Source organism: Nyctereutes procyonoides, unplaced genomic scaffold, assembly GCF_905146905.1.
Source record: "Nyctereutes procyonoides isolate TBG_1078 unplaced genomic scaffold, NYPRO_anot_genome, whole genome shotgun sequence".
In the NCBI taxonomy this organism is placed as follows: domain Eukaryota; kingdom Metazoa; phylum Chordata; class Mammalia; order Carnivora; family Canidae; genus Nyctereutes; species Nyctereutes procyonoides.
The window spans coordinates 2,461,887-2,482,227 of record NW_026575037.1 but is presented as its reverse complement, the minus strand read 5'-3'; the positions used below and the strand labels follow the sequence as shown (position 1 = coordinate 2,482,227).

General features: G+C 35.5%; 1 protein-coding gene across 4 annotated transcripts in view; it reads right to left on the bottom strand.

Annotated features, from left to right (window-relative positions):
• The window catches only part of RABGAP1L (RAB GTPase activating protein 1 like), a 720,977-nt gene that overhangs the window by 297,131 nt on the left and 403,505 nt on the right, over positions 1-20,341 (bottom strand). For 3 of the 4 annotated variants that reach the window (XM_055319528.1, XM_055319525.1, XM_055319526.1), the window contains exon 14: positions 6,338-6,451. The exons of the other annotated variant lie outside the window; for it this stretch is intronic. In XM_055319528.1, coding sequence (XP_055175503.1) covers positions 6,338-6,451 — 114 coding nt within the window. The remainder of the gene's footprint in view (positions 1-6,337; positions 6,452-20,341) is intronic. 4 annotated transcript variants of the gene reach the window in all.

The following is a 20,341-nucleotide window of genomic DNA, read 5'->3' as shown; positions in this document are numbered from 1 at the left end:
CAGGTCTCCAGGATCACGCCCTGGGCTGAAGGCGGCACTAAACCACTGAGCCACTGGGGCTGCCCTATTATTATTTTTAATAAGACACTTATAGTATATGCATATAAAGTCATTTTTTCTTTGCATTTAAGTTTTTAGCTTAAGAGAAAAATATGTTCTTGTTTTCTGAATTTAACTTAAAATAATGATGCTAAGATCATTTGCTATTTAAAAACTGTCCCTCTAAAATGAAGAAAAGCCACCATAGTACAAAGAATCTAGACTCTGCCACGGGACAGACCTACCTAGGAAGCATACTAGTTTCATAATTTCTTATTCTGTGTGATATGAATAAATGCTTAGTCTTCCTGAGACTCTGTTAGCCCAATTATAAGAATACAGATATAGTTTTTATTTCCAGGATAACTGTCAAAACTATGTAACATGATCCATATTAAAATATCTAGCACTGCGATGCCTGGGTGGCTCAGTGGTTGAGCATCTACCTTCCACTCAGGGCGTGATCCCAGGATCTAGAATCGAGTCCCACACTGGGCTCCCTGCGGGGAGCCTGCTTCTCCCTCTGCCTATGTCTCTGCCTCTCTCTCTCTCTGTCTGTGTCTCTCATAAATGAATAAATAAATCTTAAAAAAAAACATCTAGCACTGTTTCTAGTACACAGAAGGTATTTAATAATCCTAATTTTTCTTCTTTATTACAAATGCGCAATCATAGTAGTTCATTTAAATACCACAGATTTTTAAGCTAACAGACCTGGATTCAAGTTAGTGTCTTCCATTTAGTGGCTATATAATTTTAAGCCAATAATTTAATTTCTCTGGACTTCATCTATAAAACAAGAAATTCCACCTGCCCAATGGGAGTACATATGGGGATCATATAACAGGTAGAGAAGTGCTTTCTATATCAGGCTTCACAAGTTTCCACTATCATTGTTGTGCTTATGTTGATTATCATCTAAATTTTAGGAAGGTTCTCTGAGCCTTTTATGACCTAAAAGAATTAATTTTTCCTTAAGGAAACTAATTTGTATGAGAATACTCTTCCAACCTGAAGGTCTTCAGAAACCACTTAATTCACTGCTCATTATGATGTGCTGGCAAAGCACAGTGACCCTAGGGATTTGAAGGGTTCCTTAGCAGCACCCCATTGGATCTACCTTAGAATGTTGCTATGATTGAAAGAAGATGCCAGAAACTCAAGAGAGAGGCGATACACAGAGAATAGAAAAGGCCTGCTTGATTCTCCATGGGCTGCTGGATTCCCCAAGGTACAGCCCTACAGGAAATCCTTTTGGGTGCATTTTGATCCTGGAATACCTAGCATTCCACACCAATGAGCCCTTATTCTGGGGCTAATCAGATTCCAAGGATGTGAGCAGAAGGAGTCTCACAGTTTGCTCATACTCTTGGGTTTTGTAAAGAAAAGTGGCATATAATGTGCTCAGTAAATGCTGCCATTCAAACAAAAAACCATTCAGGCATCCCAAAGAAGAGAGTTGAATTACAGGTATTCAAATAGAAATTTATATTGAAAATACAATTGACTCAGTGAAAAATAATTCATCCCTATAACCACTAATACCCTGTGATTCTAGAAAACAATATAAAAAATGTATAATTATATCTAACTTTACAAAAGTCAGTGACCATTTGCACTCTTCAAAATCATGCAGCAGGTCACTCATTATTGGTATCAAAATAATACCTGAAATGTTTTAATTCTTATATTAAATCCAATCTTGTTTTGAGAACAATATTTGAAAACAACAAAGGTTAAGTCTATTTTTATCCTTCCACAAACCATTATATGATAAAATTATTAACCCAGATGAACAAAGGTATTGATCTCTTTGTAATATATTTGATCCCTCCCTTTCCATTCACAACAGTAGCCTCTTTTTTAGAAAACTGCTACTTTAATCAGAAAATTAGAAAAGGCAATATGCCTTAAATTAAATTGCACACCAAGAGTTTCTTCAATCTATACTGTTGTGAACAATATTTTAGCTGATTACTGTGACTGTCTGGTTTTAGGTCTTTAAACAGATGTGTGTTTCAAAGTAAACCACTAAATGTATTCCATTTCATGTCTGCATGAAACACACACCCAAACACAATAATAGAAAGTCAGGTGAAGTCTTAAATGTTAAATTACACTTACTTATAGCTGTGGTATTGAGCAACAGAGCTATATTTTATTACATATATATGTATTATTCCTGACTTAGGAATTATTAAAATCTGCACTTATCTGTTATATTTTAAGAAAAAAAAATTAAAACGCTTAGAATCACTGCAAATTGGAATTGGAAATCAGAATAATCATATCAGACCCCATAGCCTTAATGAGGAGGAAATCCAAAAAGTGATTTCCCCAGAGTTTAAGGTCTGCTTACAGAAAGGATCAAGAACCAGATTTCCTGATGTTCAGTCCTTTAAACTGTGCCAACCTGTCTCCCAACTCAAAACAGATTTTATATCATATTTAAACTAGAAAAATGCTAAAGATACTTGGGGCACTAGTATTTTTTTCCTCCTTTCAAGGACACTATTTTAAAATGTTATTAACTTGACTAATAGAAGAGACAGGAAGGGAGGAAGGAGGAAGGGGGTATTGAAGGAGGTTAGAAAATTCTAAACTTTTCATTTTCAGAATCCTATGAATTCCATTATACCTTCAGTTTAACTTCCACACATAAATTTATGACAACAGAAGAATCTTTGAACCATTTCAATTTCCTCCTACTCTGAAAAAGATATTAAGGGGAAAAAACTGAAATTGACAGGGCCATTAAAACATGACAGAAAGTTTTTAACAGTCTTCCCTCTAATCTGACAGTTCAGATCATTTCTCATTTCACCAGAGCCACAGAAAACTTTTCAACTACAAAGTCAGATTTCTGTATCCTTGAAACCAGAACTGATTTCCACACTTATTGTAACTGAAACTGTCTTAATAATTTCTGTCTCAATTTAAGAGCAGAACATGTTATATTTCTAGTAGGGGCTCCATTGATAAGAAGTTGTCAGAAATAAATGAGGTAATATATGTAAAAGTACTTTGTACGTTTGAAATTATTATAACACATGGACGGCACTGTATTTAAAAAAGCTCTATTAAGTGTGTTGCTGATGTGAATAAGATATACCATTTTAGTAGTAAATCATTAGATGCATTTCTTTTATGATCAGGAGCAAGACAAGGATGTCCACTATGATTGCTTCATTTTAACACTTATAATGGAGGTTCTGGCATCAAGACAAGATCAAGGTATTATTTCAGGCCTGTGCAAGATATCCAAGATGGAAAGTCAAAGGTCTGTTGCTGAGAATGTGAGGTATGATGTTGGATATGATTTTTATTCTACGGATAAAAAGGATAGAATAGGTAGACCATACTCAGTGGCCTTTTTACATATAGCAATTTTGGGGGATACGGGAAGAAGAGTCCTAAAATGAAAGACTATGGCTCAAATTGGAAAGGAAAGTGCATGCATAAACTTGAGAAGAACGTTCAATTTTAAAGTACTTTTAAGTATGCTTTCCTATTTGTAAGTTATCACCACCACCTGAGATTGCCCTGCATGAGCATTAAGCTGTTAAATAAGAGATCAAGAAGAAAAGGAACTGTGTCTATTTAGGAACCCAGCAAACTTTGGTTTTTATAACATATTCATCAGAATATATATATAAATATATATATATGTGTGTGATATATATAATATAATATATATATATTCATTTCTGCTCTCCCCCACTAACAAAGGGTGCTGCAAAATCATGTTTAGGTAATATATATTTTAGTACAACATTACGAGCCTTAGCAACTTTCATTTAGTATCTTGAATTTTTAAATGCTTTTAGTATGATTCTTTTCTTTTCCATATTTTTACAAAATATAGTGTAATTTAAAATATTTTGCAGTACAAGGTATTTTAAAGCTCCATTGTTGTAATATTCTTTACACAGAAAGAGCTTTAAAACGGTCTCATCATGTTGCAAATATACACTGATAATCTAACATAGCCTCAAGAGCTGTGTGAATGTATTAATCAATACTCTAATGAATTCAAGGTTGGATTATTATCTAAAATATCAAAGCAAAGGATATCAACTTCTAAATACACCAACTATTTAACTTTTATCTTTACATTTGGTAATGGTTCAGATATTTCTTCTGTAAATATTATACAATGAGAGCAATACTGTTTTTACTACAATGGAGCAAAATTGTAAGTCAGGAGGCTGCAAGCACATAAAACCATCTGCTTTAGTTATGTGAAAAAACTATCTAGTATCAACCAGACAAAAATTGAAGGAAAAGTTACTGATTGGCTAAAAATATGCTGAATGCTACGGGAAAAATGTTCTCCCATATATCATAAGTCAGACCCTTCTACATAAACTTAGAAACTACACAAATTTTGATGCTTTCCTTATATAAGCCAGAGCTAATTAGCTTACAACGTTTCAAAACTGGCAGAAAAATTTTTAATAATTACTTTTGCCATTTACACTTATATAGTGAATATGTTATACATTTGTAATAGTGTTCAATGGTTTGTGGCAGTTTTTAAAACTAGATGATATATTACTTTCCAGAAGTCAGTACACTCTCAGATTTTAAGTTACTTATGCATTTCTAGCTCTAAATGATACATTCATAGAAAAAGAGATTTCTGATCAGTGTTATAATCCTCCAAATGGCTGCAGCAAGAGAGAAGGGAAAAAAGACAAGACAAGATTGGGCAGAGGGCTAAACCACAAACATGCAAGAAGGATTTTAATGAAAGTTATGCCATCTGCAGCATGAAGCATCAATCCTACTTGGTTAGCATAAGCAGGCAAGTGCTTTTGTAAGTAATAATGAAAAAATCAGTAAATATAAAATGACACTGATATGTATTTCTGAATACCTACTGGCCAAATTTTATTAATCAAGAAAAAGATAAATTTGATTATTCAGGAACTGATTACATAACTTATAAATTAGCCATGGTATTTGACTTTTCTCCATATTATTACAAGATTTTTGTGTAGTTCACTTTTCAGAAATAATCTCTACTGGAATGGTAGGTGAGGACAATGTTGAGTTTACCTACCACATTTTGTAAGGCAACTTAAATTTGAGGATAAAAGTCAAAACTTTGTTTAATAGACTTTGTAATTTTTAGCTTTCAGCCTTAATTAGCATTGACAAACACAAGTTAACTACAGGTAATGATTTAAAAAGTCATTTTGCATTTCTGATATAACCTTGAAAAATTAATAATCTGAGGACTATTGTCCACTAACAAATAGAGAATCTTTTATACCCAAGTAGAGGATATTTACCAAATATCAGAAAAATGTTCTCTTCCAGGCTCACTAATAATAGGGGTAAAGATTTTAAAATGAGACTTAAAAACTTCATGAAGATGTATAATGTGACAAAAGTTAGAGTATACCAATAATATCAGAGAACTTGCTAGTATTTAAAAACCACATTGTTTCTTACCCTTATGTGTTGTCCAAAATTTAAGACAATTGCCACATAATCTTGTCAAAAGGGCAGTTATCAGCACTCCTCTGAGTCTTTACTATAGTAGCCTAAGAAGACATTTTGTTCCTTTTCTTTTAGCAGCAGAGCCAAAGTGAGGCCATACTGTGTCCTCTCCCTGATGAGGATGCTTGGAACATACAGCCAAAGAGTTACCTTTAGGAGTCAGTACTGAGCAAAGACACTGAGGCAGGAGGGAACAGAGACTCAGGAGACAAAGTGACCTAATATAGTTATTTTGGTTTTAGGCTGACCCTTAACCTAGCAGCCAGCCAGTCATAAAAAGAGTTAGAAAATCTGACTCCTAGAAAACCACAAAACCTCACTTCCTCCAGCAGTGAAAGTTTGACATTTATCAAATTGCTCCCTGTGTATAATTTTGCAACCCTAAAACAATGTAAAAACTAATCACCCAATGTAAATGATAACCCAAAATTTAACAGTAAGCCCCCTCCCCCATACCATTAACTAATTTTAAAAACTTAAAATCCTTCATTAGAGACAAAGAGGGTCCTCTTCTTCATCTGGGACGAGAGATTGCTACTTTATGAAGTGGCTCCTTTCTTACTTCTAGACTTAATAAATCTTTGTCCCTTTCTCCAAGCACCCTGCTTGCTCTTGAATTCTTTCTCATGCAAAGCAAAGAACTCTGGTGAGGGACTTTGGCCACTAGCATCAATAGGGCACAGTGCAAATAAGAAATGAAGACAGAAAAAAAATCTAAAAGTCTTTAAGATGGGTTCCTAAAATATAGCCCTATAAAATAAGTTAGAAAAAATGAGGTGGAGAGCCCTACCTTGCAGATCTTGTAGAGTGATTCCTGGCCATCTCCTCCAGTATCTTTAAAGTAATCATGTGCAGGAAATGTACGATGAATATCTCGAGTGATGACACTCTCCTGGGCTGAGTCCTAAAAAAAAAAAAAAAAAAAAGATAGACCTAGTCATTAATTTAAAATGTCTTAATTGAAAAATAATATGTACATATGCTAAAAAAAATACTCAAAGAGCACAAAAAAGTATGCTCCCCCCCACCAAAAATATCTGCCTTCCATCCAGATCCATAGTCCCATTCAGGGCTATAAAGGCTACCAACAGTTTCTTTTGTATCTTTTCATCTACCTATCTATGGATGTGTGAATATATGCTTATGGAAGGGGGAGGTGAGGAAGAGAAGTTGTATAAACATATCTCTATTCTTTGCTTTTTGAAGCACAAATAGAAGAAAACTATTGGCTCCTTTCATGTAATAGGATAACTTACAGAATATTCCTAATCAATATATGCAAGTATATATCATTCTCTGTAAGAGCAGCTATTAAAAAGAATGAGGTATCTGGATATGAATATATCACAATTTATTTAATACTCTCCTGTTAATGATGTTTTTGCATTTTTCTATTTACATTACAGATAATATCACTAGGAACATTTTTATACATACGTTTTCAAGACAGGTTCCTAGAGGTGGAACTGCTAGGTCAAAAAGTATATACATTTCATTTCTGACAAAGTGCTTTCCCTCCAGAGGTGGAGTAACAATACAATACAATACTCCAAACACTGGTGGGGTACATGTTTTTTTGATATCTGCCCAACACCACATACTATCTCACTTTTCAAATTGTTGAGAATCTGGTAAGTGAAAACTCAGGCTGCAATGATTTAAGAAGTAAATATATCAATCATTTCCCCCAATAGGTTAATTACTTAACTCATTCACTCCAGAAAATAAAAAGCCCCAAAATTACTATATTAAGATTACATATGCTTTAAAGAGAAATCTGAAGGTTCCTTTTAGACAAATTCAGGATCCCAAAGTCCAAAACTGAGTAAAATTCTAAGCTTTATAAAAGGTGATTAATCATTCATTTGATTCCCATAAATGTTGTTTATTTGTTTAAATGTCAAGTAAATAGGATGGGACTCCTAGCAACACTGATGATGAAAATATTTTGCACAATTTAAGGAAGTATCAGTGACTTCCAGTGCAAATTAAAAGTGTTGTTTAATGTCTTGCTTCCATAAAGATTTGAACAAATTCCCTATTTCAGTTAAAATCAAGAAAGGAAAAAAATGTTTAATACATGAGTTACTTTAATGAGTGCTAGCTCCCTTTTCTCTGCAGCTGAGAAGTATGTAAGAAGAAAGTCCTTGATTAGCTCTAAGTTAAGCCAGTGCCTTCTCTTGCTGCCTTTTTCATTTCAGCTGCTATTTCATGCTGAGTGGTAATTAGATCTTGTACCATGTGGAGAAAGGACACAAACTGAAATGTTCCAAATTTGCTAGCAAACACCAAATACACTGCAAATCAATCCAGAAGAAATTCTGATGGCTTAGAGGTATGTAATGCTACAGCTGAATAAAAATGAAACTTAAAAAAAAAGTATCATACCTTAAGTAAGAGATTACATAGAAAGTTTATATTTAGCAAGACAAATGCAGGTTCTAAGAATAAAGAAAATTTTCAGGGGAGGTGGAGAGCTGATACCAGGCAGAAGTTAGTTTTCACTGTCTAGGTTTTCCCCAATAGAAAGGTTCTCTTTCCATGCAGTAATAGCTCCCACTCACAAGCCATTTGAAAAGATGACCAATGAAAATGTTACTACTGCCATTGCTGAACTATTTCAGGGGCAAACATGTGCTGAGTGGTTCACAGGATAACTCTTTTTACACTTTTCAAGATGTTAAGGGAGAGAAATCATTGGACTATATTCCCTAGAAACTGCCTACTCATTTGGCATCACACTGTGTTTAAATGGTACCAACAGTCTGATTCACAGAAAGGGAAATTGATCAAAAATTTCTAGAAAGTAACTTTGCATAATACTCAGTAATTTTTTCTATGCACACTTGAATCTTCCTTGTTTCTAAAAATAAATGGGCAAAAATCAAATGAAAATAAAAATCAACTTTTCCTTAATGAAACTTCTCTTCCTAGGATTTCTTTTAAATGCTCTCTGGAGTTTTCTTCCAACATATTGCTATATTGCTCTCAGTTGAATAAGGGAACAATTTCTCGAACTTTATAAACTAAATAAAATATTTTGCTATACTGTTCACTGATCCCTTTCATATAACTGAAGGTCAGGAGGTACACTAGAGTCTTACAAATAGACTAATATGAACGAAATTGTGTATTAGACTAGAAGAAATAATTATGTTTTCAAAGCTAAAGCTAATCATCTCCCAACTACCCATATCGTTGAGAGTAAGAACAGTATAAATTTCAGGAATCCACACTTGATATTTGAGAAATCAGTCCCAAATTCACTCACTCTTTTAACAAATATTTGAAACAAAGCTAACACTCTGTAAAAGAATGATAAAATCATTTTTCTCTTCAATATTAATTTTCTGTTTAGACTTATTCCAATTATAGTTGTCAATTTTTTTAAAGATTTTATTTATTCATTCATAGAGACACAGAGAGAGGGGCAGAGGAACAGGCAGAGGGAGAAGCAGGCTCCATGCAGGGAGCCTGATGTGGAACTCGATCCAGGGTCCCCAGGATCACACCCCAGGCTGCAGGCGGCGCTAAACTGCTACGCCACCAGGGCTGCCCAGTTGTCAATTTTTATTAGAAATAAAATGAACAAAGAAAAACAAAAAAGAGGCCAAATATTTCACCATCTAAATATTTGGAGTTAAAAAGTTTCATGAGCAAATCCTTTTTCTTTTTTTATTATATATGACTAAAAACGTTTTATAGCACAACCAACACTGATAGGAAGTCATTTTCTTGGAAGGTTCCCATGAGCAGAGTCTCCTTAAATCCTGACAGTTATCATCAGAATGGGGAGAAGAAAGAAGCCATTCCTTCATGGGCAGTACTTCACCAATATCCAGAGGTTCACAAATTGACCTGCAATTTACTTCCCCATTAATTGCATCTCTCATTCTGATCTTCAGTCCAATATGGGAGATGAGTGGCTTTGGAGCCAGATAGACTTATTGGTTCTGTTTCTGGCTACTCCACTTAATATGTATAGTATCCCAAACATGTTATTTAATGTCACTAAACTTTAGTTTTCTCATCCGTAAAATGGGATGGTAATATAAAATTTGTGTCATTTAGAATAAAATAATGCATGCAAAGTGCTTACTTGGCACACTGCCTAGTATAAACTGAGTATTCATTAAAGAAACAAATAAAAATAGTAATTGTCAATTATTATTCCCCCTTTTCCTAAAGATTCACATTTTTAAAAGATTTTATTAATCTATTCATGAGAGACACAGAGACACACACACACACACACACACACAGAGAGAGAGAGAGAGAGAGAGAGAGAGAGAGAGAGAGAGAGAGAGGCAGAGACACAGGCAGAGGGAGAAGCAGGCTCCATGCAGGGAGCCCAATGTGGGACTCGATCCTGGGACTCCAGGATCACGCCCTGAGTCAAAGGCAGACACTTAACTGCTGAGCCACCCAAGCATCCCTTAAGATTCACATTTAACTGTTTTAAATGTTTTGGTAAAAATGCATTTTAGACATCTTTCTGTATGTGTACACTTTAAATAATGAAACAAACCACTGTTTTTCTTTGGATATCATGAACATTCTGAATAGAGCTTTCAGCATGATGACATTTTTAATAAATACATATCCCATTCTGAATTTCCCATCATGTATCTTAGGTGTCCTAAATCATCCTTATTTCTATTAATCCATGAATAGAGGCAAAAATGAATAATCATTTGTAAACTAATATTTTTATCAACTGATACACATTCTGGCTCCAGCTTTGCATGTACCCATGAAATAAAGATATACACAGCCCAGAAGGAGGACGGAAAGGACAGGGTATGGCAGAAACTACATTTGCCAAAGTAGCTACCATGTCCATCACTATTTCAGAATTTAGATTGAGAATCAGAGAAGGGTTGAAGTCACGGTTATAGAGAAGACAAATGCCATGGTCTCTTTTGCATGCCTTCCTTCTGGACCATCAACACCAAGGATGCAACTGGTAGGCAAAGTCCTTGAGATCATCTATCCTGTCTAAGGAGGAGTCAGGCTGGGCCACACACAAAAGCTGATTCTAATCAGTAAAGAGTAGAGTGAGCGGTCTGGAACAAAGTGAGACGTCTGGAAGAAAGTCTCAGAAGTTGAGTTTTATCTGTCTTCTTCCCACCCCACACCCCTGACACCACCACCACACTGAAACTAAATTTCAATTTTGTTTACCTTTGAAGAATTTTCTTTAAATCCCAAACTGCTAAGTCACAAGACTAAATTATCTTTTAATTTTCAAAAAACATCATCCCTAGTGTGATAAAATCCATCCTCTGTTTCCAACAGAGGATATAATTTGGCTTGTTGAAAGTCAATTTAAAACCAACTCTAAGAGATATGATAAGTAGTTCAATTAACTTTTGATCATTTTATGCGGATTCAACTTACAGCCTGCTATCAAGAGTATTATGTAAATTGTTCTTCTAGTATTATATATATATATTACACACACACACACACACACACACACACACACCCTGCAATCCTCTTAATTCCTATTTCAAGAGAATCATTGCTTACTTGTTTGTTGTGAGAAAAAAAAATGAATACAGCATTCAAGTGTCAACAAGTATTAGGAAGGCAGGTTTGGATGATCATAGCCTATTATTTTTTTATAAAACAATTTCTGGGCTGTCAACAACTGGAAAGGCATTCTACTACAGATGATTGTTTTCACATGTGACCTTAGCACCAGATGAAGTGTAAAAGTGATGTCTGATAAATGAACACCTTGACTACACCTTAATTTGCTACATTTTTACAACTATGACAGTATCTTTCTTATTAATCCCTACTGTCAAATCCAAAGCATAACTGCATTTTCACTTTTCATATACCACAAAATTATTTCAAAATTATTTCATTTATAAATACCATGCTGATTTGTTAGTGTTATTAAAAATGCCAATGTAGACCAAGCCTACACACAGTCAGCAGATAAATGATTCAGAGCTTAAAAAATACTTGACCTTAGAATGTGCCTTCTATTCTTATTTCACAGGGATCCTCCTTTAGTTCTATGCTGGAGCTAGATCTATGGTAAAACATCACAAACTGATTGGCTTACATGTCCCTGAAAACAGATGGGTTTGCAGTGGTGGGTCTGATTTATTTGCCTTGATGTTTGCCAAAAATTATAAGAGGCAGAGATAAAAAGAGAAAATATGAAAGTGAATTCTAGTTTCAAACATGCTATTGAAATCGTGAGCTAGAAACAGTAACACAAAAAGAATGGATCATTGCCAGTCTTCATTCCTTGAATATACGGGGGAGGGGGGCAAGTCTTAGTATAAGTGGGCTAATATGGAAGCAAAGAAATACACGTTAACTAAATCATATTGTAAGCAACCTGTTTTCCAGGCACTGAACACACATGCTGCCAAATGTCTCAGAATCAAAGCCCGACACAAAGGTCAAGGCATAAGTCACATTCTAGCTTCAACTAGAAAGAAATCTCTTCAGGGAGAGAAGCAATAGTGCGAACTAAAAGAAGGCGAAGGAAGGGGACAGAAAAATGTGCTATTTCTAAGACCAGATACCTTGATCCTGAAGGAAGTGCAAGGACTGGAGTGAGAAATATTTAAATAGACTAAAGCATTCTTTTGGGACTGGAAGATTAAGAAGCATTGCAGCCTACGGGCACAGCCTGGATTTCCCAGGGATCCTATGAAATTTAGGTCAGAGAAGAGATGATTCTCTATATGACAAATACCTGGGGTTACTTTTAGACTCCAAATACACCCACCAAATGCATCTATGGCCATATATGGATATGTCCCCATTCCAGGGTTGCTAACCACTCATTGTCCCAAAATAAAGGTTCAACTGAGGCACTTGACAGTCTTGGAAGCTTATTCAATGAGCAATGATAAGCTCTGCAACTTCTGTTGGAATGAAGCACAATAACTGAAATCCATGATGTTATTTTCCAAAATGAGATGCATTTCTAACCTTGTATTATTTTTTAAATTATGATTTTCATCAAAATAGCCCCGTAAACCCTTTGAAATAAATAAAAATTTTAAGAGCTCCATATTTACTCTAATTGTATAAAAATAACACCCTTTTATTTTTCCACAAAACTAAAGGAGACCTCTAATAACTAGCATTTGCTAAAAATGCCTATTTTCACCTAATCTTTACATTTTATAATTTTATTAATTTGACTATGTATATACCTAGTTATTGTTTTTACAGGCTGAATAACTTTTAGTAATTTTAGAAAACATTCTACCACTCCTTCAATTACTTTAAATGCTTCTCTTTGAAACTCTTTGAGCAAACTCAATTACATCTTCTTAAATCAAGTGATATAAAAGTTGAATGGACATTAAAAAATTAAGCTTTGTGTGGGAGATATCAGAAAGGGACACAGAACATAAAGACTTCTAACTCTGGGAAATGAACTAGGGGTGGTGGAAGGGGAGGAGGGCGGGGGGTGGGGGTGAATGGGTGACGGGCACGGAGGGGGACACTTGACGGGATGAGCACTGGGTGTTATTCTGTATGTTGGTAAATTGAACACCAATAAAAATTAATTTATAATAAAAAAAATTAAGCTTTCTAACCTGTTGCATAGTACAAATTTGTTTATGTATCCAACAAATACTTAGTTCTGAGTACCTACTAAGAATCAGGCACTATTTTAAGTACAGAAGATAGACTGGTTAGCAAGGTAGTGTCCTTCCCTTTGGGTCTTACATTCTAGTAGCAGGGAAAAGAAACAGAAAACAAGTATATCATATTGGCTAGAGAGAAGTACTATGAAAAAAAATAAAACAAGGTAAATAGGTACTGAGTGAAGAGAAAGCTGATATTTTAGGCAGGGTGGTTTTGCCTTTCTGAGTGTTCAACTATTTAGAGAAAAGGGCATTATAGGCAAAAGAAAAAGCATGTGCATAAGCTCTGAGGTGGAAGCAGAATGGCAATAATTCTCTAGACATTTTCCAGCATTATGCTGACATTTGTGTGCAGATCACTTCAATGAATTGCCAAAAATTACTCCAATATTTTTCTGGATTAACATGGCTATCTCAGAAATTTATAAGTATAATTTAGATTTATACATTTTTTAAAATATTTTATTTATTTATTTATTTGAGAGAGAGCATGAATGGGAGGAAGAGGGAGTCCCTGCTTCGCAGGGAGTCTGACATGAGGCTCAATCTCAGGACCCCAAGATCATGACCTGAGCTAAAGGCAGATGCTTAACTGACTGAGCCACCCAGATGCCCTTGTATTTTATATTTATAAATGTATAATTTATAAGTATAATTTAGATCATTTTTACAAAATGTTTTTTTTAATTTTTTTTTATTTATTTATGATAGTCACAGAAGAGAGGCAGAGACACAGGCAGAGGGAGAAGCAGGCTCCATGCACCGGGAGCCCGATGTGGAATTTGATCCCGGGTCTCCAGGATCCCGCCCTGGGCCAAAGGCAGGCGCCAAACCGCTGTGCCACCCAGGGATCCCCAAAATGTTTTACTTCATATATTTGAATATTATGTTTCTGGTTGCACATGTCCATATAAACATTCAAACATCTGTCTAACACTTGTCATGTGCAAGACATTGTACTAGGATTTAGGGGATCAAAAAAAATAAGGTATAGTCTATAATATCCCTAAATTGCATGAGGTTAAGATCTTGTAAAGACAAGATATAGGTGCAAATATCACTGGAAGGAAACATATGCTAACAGCCAACTAAATGATGCAGGCAAAGTTAGCTACAGAAATTGGGCAAAGTGTTCACTGGTAAAAAATGACTTTCCCAGAAGATGAGGACTGGGCTGGACACTAGAGACAGGATGGGTTCAACAAAATTGAAAGATCTCAAGAGAATATAGTTGACCCTTAAACATTCTCGGGATTAAGGGTGCAAACTCCCCACACAAAAATGACTTTTGACCCCCTCAAACTTAACTAGTAATGGTCTACTATTGACTGGAAGCCTTACCAAAACATAAACAGTCGACCAACACATATCTTGTGTTATACGTATTATATACCACATTCTTTTATTTTTTTTAAAGATTTTATTTATTTATTCATGAGACACACACACACACACACACACACACACAGAGGCAGAGACACAGGCAGAGGGAGAAGCAGGCTCTATGCAGGGAGCCTGATATGGAACTCTATCCTGGGTCTCCAGGATCAGGCTCTGGGCTGAAGGCGGCACTAAACCACTGAGCCACCAGCGCTGCCCATATATACCACATTCTTACAGTAAAGCAAGCTAGAGGACAGAAAATATTAAGAAAATCATAAGGATGAAAAATATACTTACAGTAGTATGCTGTATTTATCAGATAAAATTGGTGTATAAATGGACCCACACAGTTCAAACTCATTCTGTTCAAGAGTCAACTGTACAGTACAAGGTGGCATGAGCAGGGGTTCCAAGGCATGCCCAGGAGATATGACTCTAATTGTCTATAGAAGAGAATTCATAGAGTACAAGCTGAGTGGGATCTAGAATATGGAAAAGTAATGTTGAATGAAGACATTTTAACCTACTCCTGTGGACCACAAGGAACCATTTTATCTGGCCATTTCATTTCATGGTCTTTGTAGTCAGTTTTGTGAACTCTTGTTTCAGTTTATTTCATCTGATGTTACTATCTGAAAGAATTAGTGTGTAGTGATGAATTAACCTTACACAAAAAGAGTGCTGGCCCTTATCATTCATTACTAGAAAGTAATCTCTAGGCCTTGGAATATCATGTCTGATAGGAGGTCTTTGTTAGCGTGTGAGCTTTGGTCAACCAACAAACATGATTTATCATGGGGCTTTGGGTCATACAGCATTAGTTCTATTAAGAGACTGAAAAATAAAGGTCAGTCACGTGGGCAGTACGTGAATAGTCCTATAAAAACTGCACCGCAAGACTCAGTGAGCTTCCCTAAATGAAGTTGGCAATACTCCTTGTATATTGTTACATACTGGTGCCAGGAAAGTTCGTTGTTGATAACTTCATGGGGAATAGACCAAAACAAGGTCCATGTTTGGCATTTCTCCTGGACTCTGCCCCATGCACTTCTTCCTTTGGCTGGCTTTAATCTCTATCCTTTAGCGATAATACAGGTACCATGCATTTAACAGCTTTCATGAAGTTCCTTGAATGTTTCTAGTGAATTACTGAACCTCAAGGTGGTTCTGGTAACACCATAAATTGACAACCAATGTCAGAAGTGATAGTAGTCTTCTGTGGATTATGCTCCTTTTTTAACTTCTTAACTGGTTATATTATAACAAGTTGACCATTCATAATTTGAAGAACTCACTGTAGTATTCTCACCAGTAAATGTTGTTTTTATTAAAAGATTAACTGCCTACCTTTTCCTCTCTGACAAAATATTATTCACAATAAAACAGTCCTCTAATACTGTGTTAATTCGGATGACTTAAAAAAAATCATCTTTAATGTAGGGGTACCTGGGTGGGTGGCTCAGTTGGTTAAGCATCCAACTCTTGATTTTGGCTTACATTGTGATCTCAGGGTCGTGAGATTGAGCCCTGATTCAGGACCTGCACTGAGCGTGAAACCTGCTTGTTTTATGAATTCTGATTAATATAACTTCCTTTTCTGATAATCTACTTTATTCAAGTTTCCCTATTCAAGAGGATCAATTTCTGTTTCTTCAACAGATTGTTCTAGAAGTAGAAAAAAGCATTTTTTGCAATAAAGCATATTTGAAGCTAGATTAATCCTTTTTGGACTAAATCTAGGTAGAAACCTAGAGATTTTTATTCTATACTTTTTTTTCTCTGTATTGATTAAGAAATGAGCATTACTATTCTAAGACTTACGGGATCTAGGTAAATATATATTCCAACTCAACACAGTATATTCCTTTTTAGTTTCTTTTCTGATTCCTTGTCTGTGTACTCCTTAGCTGATGGTGTTACATCCTTGGCCTTGTTCTCTGCTCACCCTCCATGTTCTTCCTAGGAAATCATATCCATTCTTGCAACTTCAACTACCATCTGTCTTCTCTCTCCTTGCTCTTGACTAAAGTAGATGCCAAATCTTACCGATTATCAGAACCATCTGAGAAGCTATTTTGGAACCCATATTTCCAGATCTCACCTAGATTTAAGTTACTAAAATCTCTATAGTATTTCCAGGCAAGCTATATTTTTAACAAATCCTTGCACAGCCATAAGCGAAAGTCTACAAATTATTATTTAGGAACTACTGGTCTAACAGATCTATCATTTTACACCTAAAACTTAACAAGTCAAAATCTCAAGTCAGAAAAACAGACATCCCAAAAATCAGATGTCCTTTTATATTCTCAATCTCTATTTACATGGAGTAAATTCTATGTCTGAGCTGACATCCAAAGAATTATTCTGAAAGTTGTCTTTTCCCTTTTCCTCCCTTAATCAATTGGTCCTTTGGTCTTCCACTCAGCTGTATTAATTAACTAGTACCCATGTCTGAATATCCCCACTTGACTATCACCTCTAGGTAAACCATGATCAGTTAGTTGTTATTTATCTCTGTTTCCCTGGTAATGGAGACTCTAGTAGGTGCTTAGTAAATGGGTGCTAAATAGTTCAGAATAAGGGAAGCAGGCATGGTAAGTGTATACTCTCCATGATGGAGAGACTCGAATTTTATAATTTTTGCTTTGATTTCTAAATTCTCTTGTAACCTCATTTAGTCAGATGCAGTAGCAAAAGGAAATAATTTGCCCCAAATCAAAGAAGACAAAAAGTACTTATAGATTTACAAGCCAAAACTTCACAGCAGAATGTATACCAAAATGTCCTTACTCCCAATGCCAAAGATGATACATGGAAATAACTACAGATATTACTACAGAAAACAAAAAAACACAAATGGATCTCTGTCTTAAAAAAGAAATTAGAAATCCTACCACTACTGGAGTTGCAAAAATCATCATAACAAAAAGGTGTTTGGGGTTTTCTCACTGTGTTTTGCCTCATTTTATATGAAAATCAATAAAAGATAAAGATACATTCAAATGCTACATTATTTTGAAATCAGTCTTTTTACTTCAAAAATGACAAGAGATGAATCACATAATGTGTTCAAAACCCAACCAGAGGCAAAGTACATTAAATGTGGTGTTTTACGCTGGAACACCCGCACCCCGATGTTTATAGCAGCAATGTCCACAATAGCCAAACTGTGGAAGGAGCCTCGGTGTCCATCGAAAGATGAATGGATAAAGAAGATGTGGTTTATGTGTACAATGGAATATTACTCAGCCATTAGAAATGACAAATACCCACCATTTGCTTCAACGTGGATGGAACTGGAGGGTATTATGCTGAGTGAAGTAAGTCAATCGGAGAGGGACAAACAGTGTATGTTCTCATTCATTTGGGGAATATAAATAACAGTGAAAGGGAATAGAAGGGAAGGGAGAAGAAATGTGTGGGAAATATCAGAAAGGGAGACAGAACATAAAGACTCCTAACTCTGGGAAACGAACTAGGGGTGGTGGAGGGGGAGGAGGGTGGCGGGTGTGGGTGAATGAGTGACGGGCACTGAGGGGGGCACTTGACGGGATGAGCACTGGGTGTTATTCTGTATGTTGGTAAATTGAACACCAATAAAAAATAAATTTATTAAAAAAATATGGTGTTTTAGAAATCTACAGTAACCATCAGAGTTTACATGTTAACTCTTTATCAGTAAAATAGCTTGAAATGATAGACTGAGATCACAGGCAAGAATCAGGAAATTCTTTCCTAATCATTGCACCTCAGGATTATAGTGTTTAATAGACTCAAGTTCTTTACTAGGTTCTTAATACCATATTAAATCAGAGGAAGATACAGATACTCCTCTTTTATCTTAGAGCCTTTTAGAAGTTATAAATTAAGAGAGCAAAATTTTCTACTTCATAAGATTATAAGATAACACATGAAATGGAAGATTTTTTTTTCTATCTTGTAGGCTGCTAGCTATTTAGGTTCTGTAACACTGACATGAGAAAAATACAGATACATAAACAGTTATGGTTGTGGTCTTTCTCACTTTGGAAGCATTACCCCCCCCCCTTTAATCAATATACATATTTGCTTCTTAATTTAAATGCTACAAGGGCCACGGATTTTTATGTAATTTTCTTGCTAATAGACCCAAGTCACTAAGAGAGGATTTTTAAATTCTAAATTTCTAAAAAAGAAAAAGAAAATGTAACTGGTTAAACATTAAGAAATTGCAAAACAAAAACAAAAACAAAAACCCAACCCACTTATTTCTCATTTATTAAGTTGCCATTTGTGTACTGAGCTTTGACTTGATTCACTAGCTACGGGGACTGAAAGGAGGATTCTTCCCAGGTATTTTCCTGGCACTTCTTTATTTAGACCTGGTTCTACAAAGAAAAGCTCTCTCATTTTTCCTAAGCTCTAAGTGGTTGATACCAAGTTACATACACATAACAGTTCCTATGTTGCAAAGTAATTAGGTATAATCCACAACTATTCACAATATGAAAATAACTAATGTTATTTTTTAGGCAAACCAAGCATTGTTAAGGTCAGTTAGGACATGTGTCCTTTTCTGGCACCACCATCAAATTTCAGAATATTATCACTTTATTTCAAAGGCTTCTAAATCATCACAGAGAAGATTTCTTTTACTTCATCCTGTACAATACTTTTAGGTTAACCTACATAAAGCACTGATTTGCTCCTGTGTAGCAATCAAATCTATCTACAGTGTGGTCCTACCCTCTATCCTCAAAACACCACCCCCCACCCCCCAAAAAAACCCCTTATTCCATTCCATCTGATTCACATCCCATTCCATAAAATTGCACTGTTCTTTCAAGCTTCAATGCTTTTGTGCAATTTCCTCTGCTTTGGACGGCCCTATTTCCCACATTTTCTCCTGTTGAAATCCTGTCCATTTATAAGGGCTCATATAGCCTTCATCCATGGTGCTTTCTTGATGATCCCAAGTAAAAACAATGCCCTCTTTCCTTATGGTATAACAACACCAAGTTGTATAAACTTATATAAAACCTGTTACATGTTGCCTGGGGAGTAAGATATATATTTACCTCCTCTGAGATCTGGGCCACTAGACACAGTATAGTCTAGTAACACATTTATAGTATAGTCTATAGTAACATAGTACAGTATATATAGTATAGTCCATAGTATAGTTATAGCAACACATTTACTAAATGTAGAGGCTGAACAGATAATTGTTGAATAAATGACTTTATGAAAGGAAAACATGGTAAGCCAAGACAGAGAGACAAGAGAATAAATAATGAACTCATGTTGCTAATTAAGAGGAACATGGGTCAAGTCCAACACTGAGCCACAAATGGAAACTAGGTTGGGGCAAATTTTCCTTCCTTGGGCACTCACATCTGCCTATGAAATGCTCTGTTATCTGACAGGGATACCACCACAGCCACTGCCACAGTTAACATTTTTACCCACAAAAAACAGATGATCTCACTGTTCAAAACTGCTCTTCCAAGGGTTAAAGGTAACTAGAGCATGTTAGCACATTTTGTTCATAATACTAACTTCCTAGCTTATTTATTTATTTATTTATTTATTTAACTTTATTATGTATTTATTTATTAGAGAGAGAGAGAGAGAGAGGGCCCATGTGAGTAGGGGGAGGGGCATATGGAGAAGGAGAGGCAGAGAATCTCAAGCATTCTCTATGCCAAGCAGGGAACCTGACATAGGGCTTGATCCCAGGATCCTGAGATTATGATCTGAGCCAAAACAGAGTCGGACACTTAACCAACTGAGCCATC